The sequence below is a fragment of the Zalophus californianus genome, chromosome 2 (genome assembly GCF_009762305.2).
Source record: "Zalophus californianus isolate mZalCal1 chromosome 2, mZalCal1.pri.v2, whole genome shotgun sequence".
In the NCBI taxonomy this organism is placed as follows: Eukaryota; Metazoa; Chordata; class Mammalia; order Carnivora; family Otariidae; genus Zalophus; species Zalophus californianus.
In genome coordinates, this window is record NC_045596.1 from 176,247,307 (window position 1) to 176,268,207 (window position 20,901).

General features: G+C 36.0%; 1 protein-coding gene across 1 annotated transcript in view; it reads right to left on the reverse strand.

The window, feature by feature from the left end:
* Window positions 1-20,901, reverse strand: part of TNKS (tankyrase) — a 204,797-nt gene that overhangs the window by 74,145 nt on the left and 109,751 nt on the right. The window contains exons 4-5 of the mRNA XM_027597791.1: window positions 16,515-16,551; window positions 15,673-15,748 (exon numbers count right to left, since the gene is read on the reverse strand). Of these exons, the coding sequence (XP_027453592.1) occupies window positions 15,673-15,748; window positions 16,515-16,551 (113 nt within the window). The remainder of the gene's footprint in view (window positions 1-15,672; window positions 15,749-16,514; window positions 16,552-20,901) is intronic.

The following is a 20,901-nucleotide window of genomic DNA, read 5'->3' on the forward strand; positions in this document are numbered from 1 at the left end:
CAATCATATCTCCAGCTCAGTCTTCTTTGCTGAACTCCCAACTCTCATAATCTAACTTCCTACTTGACATCACCACAAGGATATACAGGAGACATCTCATGCTCATCATGTCCACAAGTGAGCTTCTAGTATTCCTCCAAAACCTATAAGGAACAATTTCCTATTGCTGTTAATAGCAACTCTATCCTTTTTGTTACAGAGGTCAAGAGCTTTGAGTTTTTCCTGATTACCGTCTTTCTCTCACACACTGTGCTCACTGAGGTGAGAATATTTCTGTTGGCATTATCTCCAAAATGTCTCCAGAATCCAATCACTTCTCTGCCATAGGCCTGGTCTAAGTCCCCATCCTCTCTGAGCTGGCTGAGTTGTGACAGCCTTCTATTTGGCATTCTTGCTTCCAGCATAATCCCCTCAGAGTCCATGCAACATAGCAGCAGAGTGATCCTGTTAAAATATACCAGTTAGATATACCAGTCCTCTGCTCAGAATCTTCCAATGGCTCTTCATCTCACTCTAAGTAAAAGCTAAGTCTATATAATGATCTAGAAGGCCATAAAAAATCTCTCCCAGTACTACTCTCCAACTTTCCAACCTCATCTTTTACTCTACTCCCCCTGGTTCACTCCACATGGCTCAAATGCCCTAATTACTAATTAGCTGAAACGACTGGGAATTAGATTGTACTAATAAGTGAAATACCTTCTGAAAAAATTAAAGACCTACCAGTAACAAAATATTCTCCCACTTAAATTTAATTTCACATGTGACATCTTAACAAATCCAAACAACAATGGAAGGGGTTAAATGTCAAAATAAAAGAATCTTACGGATTCATAAGGCAGCTATCAGCTTTCAAAGACCTATATATTATTATGTGCCCAGAATAGAAAAATTTAATTTCTAGGGACACCTGGGTGGCTCAGTTGGTTAAGCGGCTGCCTTCGGCCCGGGTCATGATCCCAGGGTCCTGGGATCGAGTCCCACATCGGGCTCCTTGCTCAGCAGGGAGCCTGCTTCTCCCTCTCTCCCCCTCTGCTTGTGCTCTCTCTGTCAAATAAATAAAATTAAAAAAAATTTAATTTCTAAATCTTTTTTTCTTTCCATTGAGCAAAAAAAATCATGATAACTATGTCTTAAGATTTAAATGCATTATTACACATAGTCAACCCCAGAGGAATTTTAGCATTTACATTTTAACACAAAACACACATTGCTCTCTCAAAAATGACTGCTGGGTACAGAGGAAAGCATTCCTTGATCTGACAGTGCTAAGAAAGCTTTGGAAGTTTAACCATTACCATACAGAATATATCCCAATCTTTGTAACACTGTTCATCTAAAAAGCATAAAATATAAAAAGTCTTAATTTCTTAAGACTGTTGTTATTCCATTTTTATAAAGCACACACTGGGACATTCCTTAGATAAGATTTTAAGATGAGATTCCAAAATACCAATACTCCTTGGGACACCTGGGTGGCTCAGTCGGTTAAGCATCTGCCTTCGGCTCAGGTCATGATCCCAGGATTCTGGGATGGAGTCCCGCATTGATGCAGGGACTTGATCCCCTGCTCAGTGGGGAGTCTGCTTCTCCCTCTACCTCTGCCTACCCCCTGCTTGTGCTCTTTCACTCTCTCTCTCCCTGGCAAATAAATAAATAAATAAATCTTAAAAAAAAACAAAAACAAAATAGCAATACTCCAAATAATTATCTCTTCTCCTCTTGTTCTGTCTTTGGACAATATCTTGCAAATAAAATATAAAAAAGATTGCCAAAGACTGGTCCTAAAACTATTTGCCACAATCTTTTACTATAACACTTGTCACAAAATAATATATAGTAATTATTTATTTATCTCCTCTAATCTACCCTGAGCTCATGAGAACAGAGAATATGTCTTAATTTTATGTTTGAAGGCTTAACACAGTACCTTATACTTAGTAGGGTATTAAAAAATGAAAGTTATTGTCAGCTTTTGATTTACATTACTAAAAGGGAACAGAGGACATGAAAAACCCAGTTTGGTGAATCTGACTTTAAATTTGTGTGAAAGATTTACACCAACATTTCAACACAGGCCTGAGTGATGTGTGATGCATTTCCTAGGAAAGAACAAAACCACAACTGTGAAGCCATGATGCAAGTCATCGGAAAGCTATCTAACCTCATGATATATAGTGTATTTTGGTTTTCATTAAGATAAAGGCCCAGTTTGACCTCGATCAAATCCTCTGGAATTTTCCAGACTGCAGTGACTACCTCATCCCCGTTTGCCCAAGATTTTCCTGGTCCCAAGAAACCCATTCATCCCAGGCAAACGGGGATGCCTGGTCACCCTACTCTAGCTTAATGCTGAATGAGTTTCCTGGTTCCTGGAGCTGTCCCAAGTCAGAAAATTGTGTGTGTGTCTGTATATGCGTGCCTACGTGCAAGCGCACACAGGCATTCTGAATAAAGAAAGACTTATTCCTCTGCCAAACTAGGAAAAGAATCCTATTAAAAGTTGGCTCACGAGATAACAAAGGATACTTCTCTTTCCTTTCAAACAATTCCTTTAAAAGATTCCAGTGCAGTCTTTCTCAGTCCATCTAAGCTCCACATACTCTTCAAGCTCTTCCTCCAGCCTCTTGCTCTTGCTACAGTTACAAAAATGGCTTCATCAGATAAAACTTTATGATCTTTTCAGCACTCGAACATGCATGTAAACGTCACCCAGATTCAACAATCATTAATTATTAAGACTTCGTGACACTGGCATCTGCCATCTCTTTTTCTATCTTTTATTTTTCCCACTGAAGTGTTCTGAAGCAAACTCAAGACACTGTTAACATCTCGCCCTTACATATTTTCATAGGTGTCCCTAAAAATTATGGGCATTTTCATTTAAAACCCAAAGTTATTACATTTAACAAAAATAGTGGTAAATCCATCTAATACCCATAATGAAGCACCTTTCCTAATTGTCTGAAAAACTTTCTAAAGTTGGTTCGCTGGATGTCAGGATCAATTCTTTTGGTTCTTGTGCCATTAAGTTTCCCTACATCTACAACAGTCTTCATCTCTCCTTTTTTCTTTTTTCATGATCCTGACTTGTTGAAGAGAGCTTGTTAGTTGTTCCCTGTCCTATGTGACGATTTCCCTTGTGCCTATTTCCATTTTCTGTGTTTCACGTAAATCGGAAATTCCTCTTTTCACTAGAAACTTCTTCAGCAAGAATACTTCATAGACAGTACTTCCTACAGCATTGTCTCAGGGGACATATTATGTCTGGATATTCTACTTTTCGTGATAAGATTGCTCTGTGTACCATCAGTTTTGCAATTACCACCTCTGTGACCTGTGAATTCCAGACATCATCCTTGTAATTTTCTTAACTTCCTGCCATCCTTTTATAAAGTATATATGAACAAACAGAGGATCATTACACTTAAAAATTCCAATACTTATTTCCACTTTTTTATAAAAACATACTTTTCAGATATGGTTCCCAAAATGAGGTATTACATATGTATTTTCTCAGTTTTAACTGGTCTCAATTATCAGTTACCTTTACTCACCATTCCCTCCCCAATAGAATTCCCTTTTAAGGTATAAAAATAATGTATTCCCTCTAAAATAATATAAAGTAAAATGTTCTCTCTACTTCTTCCCCTAGCTCAACAAACTCCTTTCCTGAAGGTAACCATTGTTTATAGATGCACAAGTATCATTTGAGATTTTTTTCTGTGTACATGAACATGTTTTTCTAAGTTCTTTTTGCTGTTGTTTTGGTCACACAAATGGATCATATTATACTCTTCTGCAATTTGCTCTTTTTCTCTTAAAGTATTAGTGTATATAAGTTTATCTTATTCCTTGTATAGTATTTCCGCTGTGTAGCTAGCTGTACCATGATTATTTACTCATTGTCTAGAAGTTGACAGTCAGGTTCCATCTCTGCTCTGGCTATCTTAAAAAACACCTCAAACTTATCATTTGGTTAAGACAGATCAGTATTTCCCTTCTACAAATAAAATACTATTATCAGCCATTAATATAAAATTCCCTGGAAAATACAATAACCACATAATCAGAGCTTATTAAGTTTCTTTCAGGCAAAGAGACATGATCAATCTGCTTGCTAGGTATACCTAAGAACCTCTTTGAGACAGTGATACTTTAATCAAAATCAAAACAACTTGCAAGCTAGAGAATCAATACGGGCATGAGTCCATCACTGATGCCTGTCTTTCGAGGGAGATTTAGAGCAGTACCATAATGAAGATTAGACAATCTCCTTGAAGTTTCTCAATTCTTGGGCTTTTATAAAGAGAATTTAAAAAAGAAACTATCTGGGGAATAAAAACTGATGGACCCAAGTAAAAACAAAACTTTTCTAAAAAGATATTTTATTCATACCTTTTTCAAAAACTCGGTCTCCTTTAACTTGTTTCTTCTACAGATTACATATTACTTGATCCTCCTACAGTAATGTTTTCTTTTCCAATCTTTTTGTCTGGTCCTGGGCCTCATGATCAATGGTTCTCTAAAGCACAGTACCTCGAGCTAAATACATATATGGTTTCATCACAGTGGACTATATCAGGAGTATTACTTTGCAATAATAGACATGATACCACTCCTAGAACCTAAGAGTGTTTAACATACTAATGTTTTTCAGTCACAGTCTCTGTAATAGGGGAAGTTAGCTGACAATCATACCAGTTTCCTCACCAAGTTATTTTCAGGCTAAAATGAAATAGAAGATATTTTGAAAATGCGAAGTTGTTTATTGAAAATAATAGCTAAAATCTACTAGAGACTTTCTAGGTACCATGCACTTTTCAAAATGTACTGTACGTATTGTATGTGATTAACTTGTATTTACTCGTATTTACTTTACAAATCGATTACCAGAGCTAGAAACTATTGTAATCTCCATATAAAGGGGGAACCTGAGGAACAGGGAGATTAATACAGCAAGTTAATAGAGCCAGAGATCAAATCCAGACAGTCTGACCTCCGAATTCCCATTCTGCTTTCCTTCTTTTCCTCTGGCTGGCTGCTCAGGTTCCGGATAGCACGTTCAGAAAGGGACTAACACAGATGAGTGGCAGGAAGGGTAACTCCTGGTGGGCAGGGGTCACGCTGGTAGCTCTAGCTCTCTCAGCACTGATCCATAGGGTACTATATGTGAAATCCCATGAATGATGAGAGTGTGACCATCCCACTGGATGAAGTCCTACTCAAATGTAGGCCTTCTTAACAATAGCTGTCTAGAACGGTAAGTATTAGAGGACAAGAAAGAATAACAGGAAATTGAAACCGGACAAGACAATTTATCCGCGTCTTTCCTAGTGCAGGTTTTTTCCTACATATCTCTAACAGACAGTCATTTGGTCTCTCGAACTGAACCCCTGCAGTTGCCTCAACTGCTTTTTCCAGAGTAATTTTGAATACCTTCCTGGTCACCCTCTGGCTAGTCAATATACCTCCCTAATGTGTGCAACCGTAAGTTCAGCACTAAGTCAGATATGGTCTGATCCAAACCAGTGAGCTTTTTTTTTTTTTTTTTTTTTAAATGTATTCAAGCAGAGCCAGATGGCCATCTGTCAGAGTTCTCATAGTGAAGGGTTCCAACACTGCACCGGGAGGTTGGACTAACTGCCATTTAAATTCTCCTCCAAATAAGATTCTCTGAATTCTAGATAGGCTACATGAACAGAGGTAAATATGATTGATATTTTCCAGCCCCAGAGAGGATATTCTTCCGACGTAACACATGTCATCTTTAGGAAGGAACCTAAGGCATTTGAAATTTGGAGAATTTATGAAATATCTTATAAAATAAAGTTTCTGTGCTTCAGCTGCCTTATATAGTAAAAATTTATTTTTAAATTGAGACTGTAAAGGACTATCTTTAAGTGTATGTATTGGGGAGAGAAGGAGAGGGGAAAGGAAAGGAGCATACAAGAAAGAAAAAGAAATCCACAGAGGAATCTTTGTGTGAATAAAGTTCTGAATGCCAACTTAATTCAATTTTAACTTAACGTTCTCATCATGGAAACTCCAAGGGGATTCTTCAACAGCCAGAAATTTGTTTTTCTCTTTTCCAGCCTCAGATTCAGCAGAACTGAAATGCATGCATGAAAATGAGTTTCTAGCTTCCTCTCACTGGGATTGTATGGGAGGGGGGAAAAGAATGCTTAGCACTCTCGGAAGGTGCAACATGAATTTTGTACTGTTTAATGAGAAACAGCTAGCAGACTTAATGGAAACCAGGTTTCACGTCTGATACTAACCTGATGCTTTATACCTTAAGCAGCAAATTTTTCACACTACTCACACCTCGCAGGAATTCCTTTGTATAATTAATATTCACAATCTCAGGTTTTAAAATGTAGACATCAAAGATTTTAACTAACATTCAACAGATAGTTGACTTATTCTTGAAACAGGTCACAAGTTACATTGGCAACTAAAGATTATTTATGAGGGAATCATTCTGCGTTAGATCATTAAATAGTCATTTTAACTGTGCGAACTGGGAGAAATTCCTGTAGCTGATTTTAATGTTGTTAAGAGCTCTAGGATTTGGGAGATATGCTATCACCTCAAAGTTCCTTCAGTGATAAAGTCCTTGCTGTTTCTGAGCTTGTGTATGCGAATTTGGCAGCCAAAACTAGCCAAGAGCAGAGAGCCTAGTTCTGTTCCCTGCCCAAAGCCCCTTCCCCAATTCTATGAGGTACTGAACCCTCTCTGAAACTAGGAGATTACTTCAGTGGGCATTTTTACAGTACTCAGAGTAGGGTATTATCATGTTACTATCTTCACAAAAGGAAAATCAATATATGAAATGTTTTATATTTAGAGTTTGTCTATTTTCAAATTTCCTAATTTGAAATATGCATTTCAAATAATTATGCATGGTATTCAGAGTGCTGTTTCTGAAGTTTTACTACTGATGCTATTCTCAGTAGAGAAAGACATTTTCTTATTAGTCACTGAAAACAATCTTTCTAAAAAAAGAATATTATGGGAATTTTTGATATTTTTGAAAATTTCCTTTATAATTCTAATTTAATTGAGCAAGTAAGTAAATGGATGAATATGCATGGGGGTGGGGGAGGGAAGCAGGCTTCCTGAGCAATTATTAGAAAAGAAGTATTTTTTAAAAAGGTAGTGATACGAAAATAACCAGGTGTTACAGACTGAGTGTTTTGTGTCCATGCCCACCCTGGGAAATTCATATCTTGAAGCCCTAACCCTAATGCGGTGGTACTTGGAGACAGGACCCGAAGGAGGTAGGTAGGGTTAGGTAAGGTCATGAAGTGCGGTCCTCATGATGGGGTTAGTGCCCTTATAAAGAACAGACATCCAAGAGCTTGCTTTCTCTCTCAGCAAGAAGGCAGCTATCCACAAGCCAGGAGAGCCCCTCATGAAACATTGACCATGCTGAAACCTTGATCTTGGCCTTCCCAGCCTCCAGAACTGAGAAACTAATTCGTTGTTTAAGCCACCCAATCTACGGTATGGCAATGGGAGCTGGGATACCAGGTAACTGGTACAAAATGAATTAAGAAATTAACAGTTTATATTGGTTTTGTATTATGGCCAGACCACAGTTCCTAATAATGCTCATTCAAAGCTACAGATAATCTCAAAGTTCTTAAGTCCATAATTAACTCTTCCCTTTTTGCTGCTTCTCATCAGGCCAGAAGTTTCTGAAATCAGACTTCTCTTTGTCCCTAAGCAAGGCTTTTTACCCATTAAGGTTCACCCTTCACTAAAAGGATTTAAGAACTTTTTTTGAATACTTTGCTGTTACCTGATGTTAACCCAAGAGTTTAAACCAAAGAGACCATATCAAATCAGAATCATTATCGGGCTGTTTTTAAATATCTTCATCAGGCAGTTAATTGATACATGAAAATATGTGAATAACACTGTCCACCATCCCAACTCAACCACAGAACTTGGACACGGGCAACACCCCGGAAGCTACTTTGTGTGTTTCTTCCACATCCTCTGCCCTTGCCACTCTACCAGATGGATGTTTTTCAAGTGAATGTTGCAGCTCTAATCTACTCTACCCTATAATGTTTGGTTTACTTGTAGAGGCAGAAAGAGCACTTTAAACTTAGATTCTTGCCATTTTAAAAGAATACGCTTTGTTTTTAAAGCTTTTATTTTTATTTATTCATGAGAGACAGAAAGAGAGAGAGAGAGAGAGGCAGAGGGAGAAGCAGGCTCCCAAGGAGCAGGGAGCCCGATGTGGGACTCGATCTCAGGACTCTGGGATCATGACGTGAGCCAAAGGCAGACGCTTAACCATCTGAGCCACCCAGGCGCCCTAAAAGAATACGCTTAAGTGTCACTTTCGTAACCAGGCTTCTAAATCAAATTTTAGCAATGAATCATACTCACAGCAAAATGATTTAGTACTCACTCCTTTTCTATCCCTCACCTAGTAACTAGTCTAATGTTGACAACTGTGGGAAACATGCTTTTTGGATATGGATGTAGGAGAAACCAAAGTTAGGAGGAGGGTGGCTAAGCAGAGCTAAAATGAACTCCTGTTTTACCACCTGCTTTTTAACACAGGTCCCTTTCTACTAAAAATTCTTTTCTCAAAGAGAGAAACAGAGCATAGTTGGCATGGGTACTAATTACCCTCACCAGTAGAAATGTCATGCTTGACAAAATAGAGACTGTTTTAGTAGAAGCGATTCCCTAATGAAAAATAAAAAAGACATTTTCAAGCCCTTATTGTTACAAAACGAATATACACAAGCATAAAGATTTTATACAATATATGCCATCCTAAGTAGGCAAGAAAACTTGCTCTAAGGGATTTCTGCCTTAGAGTAAGACATGCACAGCTCAGCAAGATGTACTTTAAAGAAGAGATTAGATTAGATACATAATTAAATGTAAAATACTTAAAGAGTTCCCTAATACAGACTTATGGCATTTTGACCTTCCTGTAATCCCAAGTAACATCTGAACTATGGTCCATAAAAGTTGGAAATTAAAAAATGGGCTAACTTTTCATCTACCAAGATTTGCCAAGAACAGAAGAGGATGATAAAAACCACAAAAGCCTATAGAGAGCTAGGCATGGGCCCTCAGGCAGTGCTAACACTTTCTTAAACGGAAATAAGGCTCTATGGAAACTTTATTCCAGATTCCAGGAGTGTGTTATCTAGTGTGACTCCCTACAACCTCACATAATCTAATTCTGTATGACTGGTAATTGCTACTAACTCTAATGAGAAATAAATAACAAAATATATTACAATCCTAAAATGCTGGAGTTTAATTTTAGGGGTCATATGGCTCAAATCCTTCATTTTATGGGCTAAAAAACGGAGAACTCAGCGGTGCTTGGGTGGCTCAGTCAGGTAAGTATCTGACTCTTGATTTCGGCTCAGGTCATGATCTCAGGGTCATGAGATTGAGCCCCGAGTTGGGCTCCGTGCTCAGCACAGAGTCTGCTTGAGATTCTCTCTCTCCCTCTCCCTCTGTCCTACCCCCAGCTCACATTCTTTCTCAGAAAGAAAGAAAGAAAGAAAGAAAGGGAGGAAGGAAGGATGGAAAGAATCTTTAAAAAAAATGGAGAACTCAGAGATATGACAAAACTTGCCTAGTAATAATTTTAACTTAAAATTTGGTCTTCTAGCTTCAAACTCTTGCTTTTTCCCATAATACTATGAGCGCCGCCCCCCAAAAATGCACATTAAATTAATGTTTGTAATCCAAGAGGGAAAAGAATCTTAAAATGTAAGATATAAATTCAAAATAATTAAACATATCTAAAGAAATAAATATATTTGGAGATTTATCTTTAAATCTTCACTTAACTCTTCCTCACAGCTCTGAAAGAGCCATTTTCAGTAATCCTCTTGAGAAAAGATGTAATCTTTCCTGCCCAAAAGATAATAAGCATTGAGTCATATTTTCTTATAGTAGGAGTATTTCAATTATCTTCATTAGATAACAAAACACCCCAAACTGGTGGCTTACCTGGGTGGTTCTTCTACTCTACGTGGTATGGGCTAGGGTGCTAGGGATGGCTGATGTCATCTGGAGGCTAAACAGGGAACTCAGTTGAGGGTCCAATGTCTGGGATGCCTGGACAGTTATTCAGAGACTTAAGTGAGCTCAGGTGGGTCTCTGGCTAGAGGCCTCCACGTGGCTGCTTGGGCTGCCTTATGGCATGGCAGCTGGGTTCAATGAGAGAGCATTATTACAAAAGCACTAAACTGGCAGCTGCCAGGCCAATTCAGGGGCTAGTCCCGAAAGTGGCCTAGCACCACTTCTGCTTTATTTTATTCATCAAAGCAGTCCCAGGCTTAGCTCAAAGTCAGTGTAAGAAGGAACTAGACCAAAGCAGAAAATAATGAGAGGCATGGTTTCATTTGAGAGGTCTTCAAAGTAACAATCTATCATATAATGGCTGTTTAAATCCTGGTCAAACATGGTATTTGGTGGAGACTCACATTGAGGGAGGGAGCTGTTAACCAAGAATACTGAGAAATTCTACATTACAATAAACAAATGTATATAACCCTAAAATTCAAATATAAATGCAAAATGAAGTTCACCAATCTTATATATTCTTTGTGCTTCACTGGATGTGTTTATGGAATTCAAATGAATACTGTGGCATTATTTTCAGCCAGATATTAATTTTTTAATAAATATAGGCTTAAAATGGTTATATATTATCTCAAAAACAGGTTTCTGAATTTATAAACTGTTAATATAAACAAATTTATTTATTAAATGTGATGGTTTGGGAGGGTGGTGAACATCAAGCTCCAAAAGAATTAATTCAATTATATGCTTTATAGACCACCTGGTCACATACATTTCATCCAAATGATATCTGTGACTGAGCTTGGATAATAAAAGACAATTTCCATGGTGAAGTGGGGAATGTTGGAGTACTCAAAACTATACATATGTCCGTTCTAAATATGTCCAAAGGCTTCGAAAACATGTATCAAAGGAGTAGGGATCTAATTTACTGAGGTTCTACTATGTGCTACAATGGTATACATTAATCACATTATCTCACTTCATCCTCTCAAATACCTTGTGTAAGGAGTATGATTATCTCCATTTACAAATGAATGCATTGCAAACTGTAGAGCCATGGTCACACACTTAGAAAGTGGAACAGCAGAGAAGAGAACACAGTCTGTCTGACCTCTGAGTCTATTGCTCTTTCAACTAAATAATTCTTTTATGGGTATCTTCAATGGATGGCACTAAATTCTACTTTATTTCTCAGTGATTTCTATTAAAAATTGGTTTTCAAACACTTTCCTGTTTCCAGAATCTTATTCATTATTAACTATTTTACGGAAGCAAACATTTACACAGTAGAAATCTGACATTTAAAGATACCCTTCAGTAATGTTTCTGAGTTTAAATCATGCTCCTCCAACTGCCCGTTCACCGAAATTTGTCGTTTCTTAGAGAAGAGAATCCATGCCTAAATACTAATGCTTTAAAAGTGGCCAAAAAAGCCAAAAAACAAAAAAACAAAAAACGCCTTAAATCTACACTGTATAATTAAATCACAGCAAAAGGAATCATACATTTTTTTAGAGCATTAGCTTCCACGTACAGGATGTCTTAATCATTCTATCAGGTGTTGAGCTCCTTGTGAACCAATACCTAAACACATATTTATCTCCCATAACACTTAGCACAGTGACCTATACACTGTATAACTGAGTGCTGGCTGAATGAATGAAAGGAGCAAAAAGAAACGTGAAATACCAGAAATTACACTATCACTCTTTATAAAAATAAAGTACCAACCAAATATTCGTACCTTTCATTATTTGGTGACAATCAGAGTGATAGGCACAGTACACGCATGCAGACACCCATTCCTACTTAGGAATATGTACAGTAACACCCAACTCCAATCTATTCCCTTGGCATAAGGGGGGACAGACGTAGGACATTTATTTTGGAAGGGGATAAAGGCAGCCAAGAAAGGGAAATGACACAAGAGGGACCAAAAAGAACTCTGAAGTGGGTTGAGTATTGGAATAATTTGAGATGTATTCAAATTTTTGTTCACTGTATAAAGGTATCCTTATGAAAATTAATACTGAAAAACAAGAAACCATTACCACCTTAAAGTTACATATCAATTATTTGGCTGATTGCTAATAAAACATCTGATCAAAACACTCTAAAGGGAGAATAAAGGACAACAAATCTAAGTTTGAAAACATAGGAAAAAAAGAATTCTAGAAAGGGAACAATCTGTTTGAAAGATCTAGTTGCATTTCACTGCAATTCAAAATAAGGAATCACAGAATGTTATGTATAATCATAATGGGTAGGTGATTGAAGAATAAATTATATCTATGCCCCTATGTTTCTAAAGTGGCCGTCATTTAGATGTGTATATGAGTGTACAAAAGTGGTATTTTAGAACAAAATATTATAACAAAATTTTGTCTTTGCTCTTTGGGGTAAAAAAACAATTGGAAATTTCTTGAGTAGCCAAGCTCCACTTTGATGTACATGTAAAATAAGAGCATAAATAACAACATAAATTTCTTAAAACCTTATTGGTACTTCACTATTTTCAGAATTTTATAGGTTAGAAAAACAAATGTTTGTGGGAAATAAAAACATTAACCACTCATATATTACCTAATTAGATAATCACCAAGTCACAGTATAGAATTAAGAGACTATTTAAAAGTTACACTGTCATTGTGTAGTCCCACCTATTGCATTGAAAAGGAATGCTGCAGTCTAAAACTCCCACATATATTAAGGCAAATTCTGCACCTACTAGTTAACGTATAAGGAACATTTCCTTTCTAAAGACATTACGAAATTGACATTTCCATGGGCTTTTTTTAAATTTACAAATCAGGAATCATAGTGAAAACAGAGACAGCCAAGGATTCACTTAAGTATTAACACAGTCATTTAGAAACCCTGTAAAATTAAGTTTGATTCTGCCTTGTGCTCTAAAAATGCAAATTTAAGAAATAAAACTTTATATACCTAACTTACTATATATGTCAAGTACCTTTATCCTCTTGCTAATATACAACTGACTTCCTAATTCTAGATAAACACATGCAAATGGCCTGAAAAAATACTAAATACATGACAGACTTGTAATTTCACAGCTAGATTTGCTTACACATTTTCTTGACACCAATAGCAAGAAAACAAAAGATACTGTCATAACTGAGGGATCTTATCCCAATCTCCATTAGCACCCAGAATATTTACCACTTTGTGGCTTTACTGTAGCTGGCACATTTAATAAGAACTACTCTGTGCCATAAACAAAGGTAATATCTAAATATGAACATAATTATATTTTAATTATGAAATTTTACTTGCATTTTGCATACCGATGCACAATTGTGAATGATTTTTTTATGTTCTATGCATAGCACCGAAACCTAACAAATGCTTAAGTCTTATTTCCTTTTTCTATCTAATCTGAGCAAATTAATAATCTAAAAAAGCATAGGAACACATTCTGGAGAATTCCTGCATTATATATGTTATGAATCCTATAGCACAATATTAATATATGAAACACGTTCTTAAAAATGTTCTATCCATTAAAATATATAATTTTGTTTCATCATATAACTCAAAAATAAATTAGTAAAATAATACTAGTAATAACATATAATAACAGAAAATATAAAGTCTCTTATTCACATACTTCTAAGTTAATTTTCTAAATGGAAAAGAGCACAGATGATTCTTCACTCAGAGGATAAAATTATGTTTATTAGGGAGCAATATTCATATCCTAAGATTCTCCTACCTGCAAGGTGCCGGGCTTGGTCCAGTGCAAAATACAAAGAGCTAATGGATGAACAGAGGAAAATCTCTGTGGTAAATGCCATAGAGTAATACAGAAAAGGAGCCATAGGAATCTGGGTAAGGAATACACTGGTTCCGGCTAAAGGAATGAGGGATGTATATCCTCCTTTGGGGAGAAGGAAAAATAAAGGGAGTTCTATATAGTTATGTAGGGGGTGAGGCAGGGAGAAGAGGTAATTTGTTAATTATCAGTGTTCATGCTCCTTAATTATTATGATTTCCTGAGCTACAAATGGGGCTGGCAAGGTATAAGGGTGAGGATGGGAGAATGAGGCTGGGATGGAAACTGACTCCTGCTACAGTAATCTCACAAAAATCCTGTAATATTAAGATGACTAAGAAAACCTGAAGTCGGCTGGGCTCTAGACAAGCTCTATATAAGGATACAGTTACACTTACTATGGTTAAGAAAGCCCTTTTCTGCACTGTGATAAAAGTCACTTTATCTACTGAGAGGATCCAAACAGAATCTGGAGCTCAAAGTAACTCAAGAATGTTAAAATCCCCAAAGCAACTTCAAAATCGAAGGAAAGAAAATGAGCAGTTATCATTTAACAACATCTCCCAAAAGTCATCAATAATCCTGAGCAAATCTTTGCTACTTTATGGCTTGAAATATACATAATTTAAACTTTCATTAAAGTAGAAGTCTTTTCTCCCAAATTATCCAGAGAAACTGAGTGCTCACTAGGCCACATGATACTTCACGATATACGAGCCAGCTATAGTAACAAGTAACATATATTCTTAGGGGAGGATTCAATTCTTTGCCACTATTAAATGCGTTTCATTGGAATGGGAAAAAAGCGTGAAGGCACTATAAAGACATTGTATCTAAGGGGTGTACCATCCACCCTGACATTTTCCAGAGCACATTTTCACTATAAATAATATCAAAGAAACTAATTCTTTAAATGTTAGGCACAAAATGATTTTCCTCAATATTTACGGTGTAACTTAATATTTTATGTTTTTAAAATGCAAAATCTATCCTTAAACATTAAGATAGGAGCTGTCATTTTTAAAAAAGACTTTACAGTACAGACTGCTTTGCTTTTTAGTATCTATCAGGTAAATCACTGCAAAACTTTGCAGTCAATTACCAGAGGCTGTGAAGGGTTACATTTCAGCCTATAATCAGCAAGAATACAAAGCACAGAATGAAGATGCCAGCTCTACATTTTATACATGCACCTTACATTTATAACAACTGTAAATTAATGCAGAATATTTCTCTCTCATCTATTTTTTCACTATACCATGATAAAAACTTAGCCAATTAAATAAACAATAAACAAAAAAGCTGGACTGTTACATATCTAAAACACTGTTAGCATTTTCTCAGCTCTAAATGGAAAAAAGTGTTGGTATCTAGCAAACAAATCTCCCTCTGCCAAATAGGAAATAAAAAATGCAAATACCCTCCCAAAGACGGGTAAAAATAGGACATAAACAGATATTTCCAGTTTCCACGATCATACACAGAAAATAATATATGTTGTTATAATTTTAATCACCGACAAAGCTGCAGTTCCATTTAACAAACAACTTTCAGTGTCTGACATTTAAGAGAAAAGGCTTAAAAGCCATGCTTCACCAGCTCTGTGAATATGTCACAACTGCCAATAACCGATACAGCTGCATTTCATTTTATGGTCAAAAGATGCCAGTAAAAATACAGTTATATAGACATATATGTGTGTATACATATACATATATCTATGCCAACTTCAAAAATTTTCAGCATAAAGCAAGAAGAAATTGTTGAAGGAGGATATCATATTTTAAATAACTTACCTTTCGCCCATCACTTGCATGGCAATTCACATTTAGAGGAGTCAGTAAAGCCATTAGTTTTTCTTCATTACCACTCCTGTAAAAAGGTAGTGAGTCAATTCCTATAAAATTATAGAGCTTCTTATGAATATTTATGGTTATTTTTCAGAAGAGTGGAAAATAATATGGGTTTGCTTTGATTTCTTGTATATGGTTCTCAATGAATCTCTTTTGGTATAGTCAATTAAATTAATATATTCCTAATTAATTCCTGTTAATCATCATACAGTGGTACATCTTGGGTAATGTAGCTTTCTACATTTTCATTTGTTTTATTTACCTGCATCAAGTCACCTTCTTAATTACAAACAAACTTTATTCTGATAAGTGATCTAAAACACTGGACTTAAAAATACATAACAAAATGATGAAAAAAGCTAATTAATTAAATTATAAATGACCAAGAACAAAAGAAAATGGATGAGAATTTTAACAGTTACTTTATGCCCCCCATTCAAGCTTTGCTAGAAAAATTTTCAGAGAAAAATGAAGAGATAGGTATTTAGATACTCCAAGAAGATCATCCGAAAAGCTGGGCAACTAAGGTCTGCAGGTACCCTACGGAATGTTTCAAATAAAATTAACCTTATAATCTTTACCATGTTGAAAAACTCTTTTATCATTTAACACACTAATCATGTAAAATAAAGTATACAGAGACCGAGTATAAGGTCTTATCTGCATTATCACGTAAAATACAAGCAAGACAATAACATGTTATAATTTTTATAGTCCTCCACCTGCCCTCCCCCTTTTCTCCCTTACATGCATTATACTCACTTAAAATGAATGGAATCACTTACCTAGCAGCTTCTAGGAGTTCGTCTTTCTTGTATTCACCTAGATGATTGCAAAATATCATGCTGTTAGCATTTGGCAGAAGACAGATTAAGAAATGCAGTAGGCAGCAAATACAGAATTAAAGAGAGAAGAACAGAAAAAGAGAGTCCACACCCCGCTGGGTGATGGAGCCGTGACGTTAGCCAGCTTGTGAAGGCAGCATCACCAGTGCCTTGGAGACGGGCAGCAAATTGACGCAGCTTCTTGTCCAATCCTCAGATGAAATAGCTTTCTTCAGACAACCAATGAATGCTAAATCTCGTGTCCAGAAACACATTCCCTCTGATAACAGCATGCCAGCTGAAGACAATGTCCCCTCCCCCCTTTCCTATTCAGGCTGTCACAGTATACTTGTGAAGCATAATACATTCTGAGACAAAAGCAAAATAATGTGGCTTTTTAAAGGTACAAATTACTAGGCTTCAAAAAAAACCTCAGTTTTATTTGTAATGACATGGAAAGTTTTTTCAAAAAAAATTAATTACCGTTGCCGAGCATTATAGCAGTAGAAAAAAATACATCGGCATCATGAAGCTTTTGCCTCAACAGGGTAGGTCTGTAGACTAGAAATACGTGAACTCCGTACCAAATGCTATCAACCTCTTGGAGGCAGCGCTCCAAAAACCAAAACAGTGAATACATTCTTAAATGACAATAATATTCTAACATGCTGCAGTCTTCACACTTTATATACAAATTCAATACCAAATTTTAACAAACAAGAAATCTTAAAATTATTTTTAAAAAGGAGGCTGGGGTCTCTGAGAATAAGCAGATAGCCAACTATTGAGATATGGATAATTTTTCTCCCTTCTATTTTTTTAAAACAGCACTGAAACCAGGTATATAATTTAAAACCTTCGATACACATTTCTTAGCGTATTCAAGATCTAACAAATAAGCTTCTTTGGCAAGCTCAATTGAAGGACAAGGAATTTTAATAATACAGTGTTTGTTCATTCAATAACCAAAAATAACAGCCAGGACTATGATTCAGCTATAATATGCTGACTCAGTTTGCTATATCATGAAAGAAATAATTATACAAAACGTCTAAGCAAACAATTACATGAAAGCCAATATTAAGCGTACATATAAGAAATGAAATTTTAGATTAAATGAAAATGTTATTCTATTCAGAATTAAGCTTAAATTATTAAAAATCTTGTCATTTTATAAATATGGATTTCTTTGTATTTTGTTTCTATTTTGTTACGGAATGCAGAATATTGATGCAAATACTATAAAGACACCTAAGGACAACCAAGCCTATGTTTAAATTCTATAACCCATCATTAGCAAATATTCTTTTAAACTTTGTCTTGCTTCTCAGATTAAGATTACATTAAAATGTAGAAACTGTACACAGTTATTTTCAAATAAGGAAAAAGTTATTAAATATCTATTCTCTCCTAAGGGAATTTTATATACCACTAAAGTCACAGATTCAACAATATACACAGATAAGCTAGAATGCATTATTCATGATCATGGAGTTGGTCTTTCCAACTTCCCAAATATTGTATTCCATCCACATTCTTTAACTGACTGAGTTTTAAGATTTATATTCCTTAATGTCCTGGCCAATAAGGTTCTTGTCTTCCCAAAGCCAAAGACCTACGTTTACTATACATTTTAGGTGGCAATATGGAAGTTAGTGAGTCAACTTAAAAAGCTTCTTGTGAGGAAAATGGCATAACCCATACCCTCAGAAGATGCCTTAAGAATGAGGAGCAAAATAAGTCAAATTATAAAATTATCTGTAGAAGTCATTTAGTCAGTCCATCAACAAACATTTATGTGAAAGGTCTATATGCCAGATTCAAAACCAGAAAAGACACTACTATCATCTCTGAACTCAAGGAATATTCGTCTATTAAGTGAGACAAACACATGACTCTGGTACAGTATGAAAAGAATCTTATGAAATGCTATAAAGAGCTTAAAGCCTAGTCTAACTGAGATTAATAAGAGACAGGATAATTGTGGTTCAAGGGAGGTTTCCTAGAAGAGGGTAAATGTGAGGTGATGCTCAGGTGAAAAAGGGTGAAGGAGAAGCAAGCAACCAAAATAAAGAAGAAAGGAGGAGGGAAATAGTAGGTCTGCAAACCTGAAACCACACACACTGCAGGGGAATGGGTGAGCAAGCACGAGACAGAGAAGGAACAGATCATGAATGTCTCTCTAAGAAGTCTGAACTTTATTTCAAAACCAATGAGGAAGTAATTGAAATATCTTAACAAGGGGAGTGCAAAGTATATTTAAAGACCTGTTAAGTTTTGTAATTATACTCTACTTCAGTGAACTGCTGTTGGGGAAGAAAGTGGCCCAAGAGGTAGGGGATGGGGAGAGACAATGAATTCTGCCACAGTTTATATTTTGAGGTAAGTATACATTCCCTGGTTAACAGTCACAACACATGAAAATTGGGAACCAAAGTACCTACTACTGAAATCTGAGTCATGGTGAAATATGACTCTAATAAGCTAGAAAATAAGACTGCAAAGTACTTGGGATCTTCAAAGTTCAAATCAGTCTACCTACATACACTTCTCATCAAGTATAGCTTATTGATGTTTTCTCCAAAAGGCACATTTTTACAAAAATGTTATTCCTGCATGGATAAGATGATAATAAACCAAAGCTTTCTAAAGGAAACATCTAAGTGCATCTGAGAGAGTCAGGCACAGGTATTACAAGCGACTTCCTACTTTTACTGTTAAAGACTCTAGTACTTTAATCAGCTTTTCTGCAATACATTCCAACATCCACTATCTGGTGCCCAAGGACCATAATCCATAAACAGTCAAAGCTATTCTTCAAATGCTACATCTCAGCAACAACTAACAGTGAATTTCGAGTCCCTCGTACATTCTGACAACAAATGTGAGCTACTTAACAGCCAAACCACTAGTTCTGTTTCATTTTAGCCGAGAATCTGAAAATATTCTGGCTGAGACTACAGTGCTCTATGGGGCATTTATATTCTTTAATAACATCCAGATAAAGGCTAGCAATAGATCAGCCAGAAAGGAAACTAGGCAATTATAGTCAAGATAACAGCAGCCAGGAATGCTGAAAATAAATGGCTTATATTTTTTCCTTGATTAGAATAAAATAAGTGGGCTTAAAAAAATAAGCAAGCCACAAAGTTTAGTTTCCGAAATCTGATTTTCTTTTTTATTAGTAAACTAATGACAAGATATATGTAAAAATAAACACACACACACACACACACACACACACACATACACACACACACATACACGGGGAGGTGTGAGTCAATGTGTTAAGGAGGTATGCTATCAGAAAGAAGGTTTTAAAAAAGGTTAAAAAAATAATGGTTAAAAAAGGTTAAAAATGAAACTTCCCTTTGTATTTTTCTGAGGTAGTTAGAAAAAAACTTCTCTTTTTTTTACTTAGTATGAAGGCAAAATTACTTTTTGAATAAAAATGAAGAAAACTGGGGGGCCTGGGTGGCTCAGGAGGTTGAGTGTCTGCCTTCAGCTCAGTTAGTGATCCCAGGGTCCTGGGATTGAGCCCCAAGTCTGGCTCCCTGCTCAGCGGAGAGCCTGCTCCCCCCTCTCCCTCTGCCTGCCTCTCTGCCTACTTGTGCTCTCTATCTCTCTCTCTGTCAAATAAATAAATAAAATCTTTTTAAAAAGTGAAGAAAACTTATATCAATAAATAGGAGTCATAATTATTGACTTATCTCAATTTCAACATTTTAAAGTGCTTTTGCCTCTTTCTTCAGTAACTGACAGGATCAAAGTAACCTTAGTTTTGTAAAACTGAGTCTTTTGGTTTTATTGAGGTGAAATAGCATGGAAACATTATGAACACAGAATCACAAATTCTTAGAGCAATGAGGGACTCAAAAAGGATTATGACTTTTCTCTACTTTGAAGCCATGCACAATACGTGCCTATAGTAACATCTTCTTAGATGCAATGAGGGGAATGTAATTTGAAAGTCACCTTTCTTCTGTCACCTCACCTCCAATTTCAGAATCGTTCTCCTAAGGGATCATCTGCAACATATTCATTTACAGTTAATGAAATTGACACTGAAGCAGTTAAATGAATTGTCTAAAGTTTTACGGAGCATTATTCATGATCTGTCAGGCTCTGAAAAAAGCTAATATGTGAGCACAAACCAACCAAATCTGAACTCTAAATGACAGATATAAACAAAACAGTAACAAAACAGTAATAGTGATAAAGCAATTTTATAAACAACAATAACTAGCTTTAGATAGGTTAAACCTATTTATTTATGTAAGCTAAGTACTTCCATCAAAACCATTTTAAAGCATTTGAACTTTCAGATGAGCTTGTAAACATGGACCAA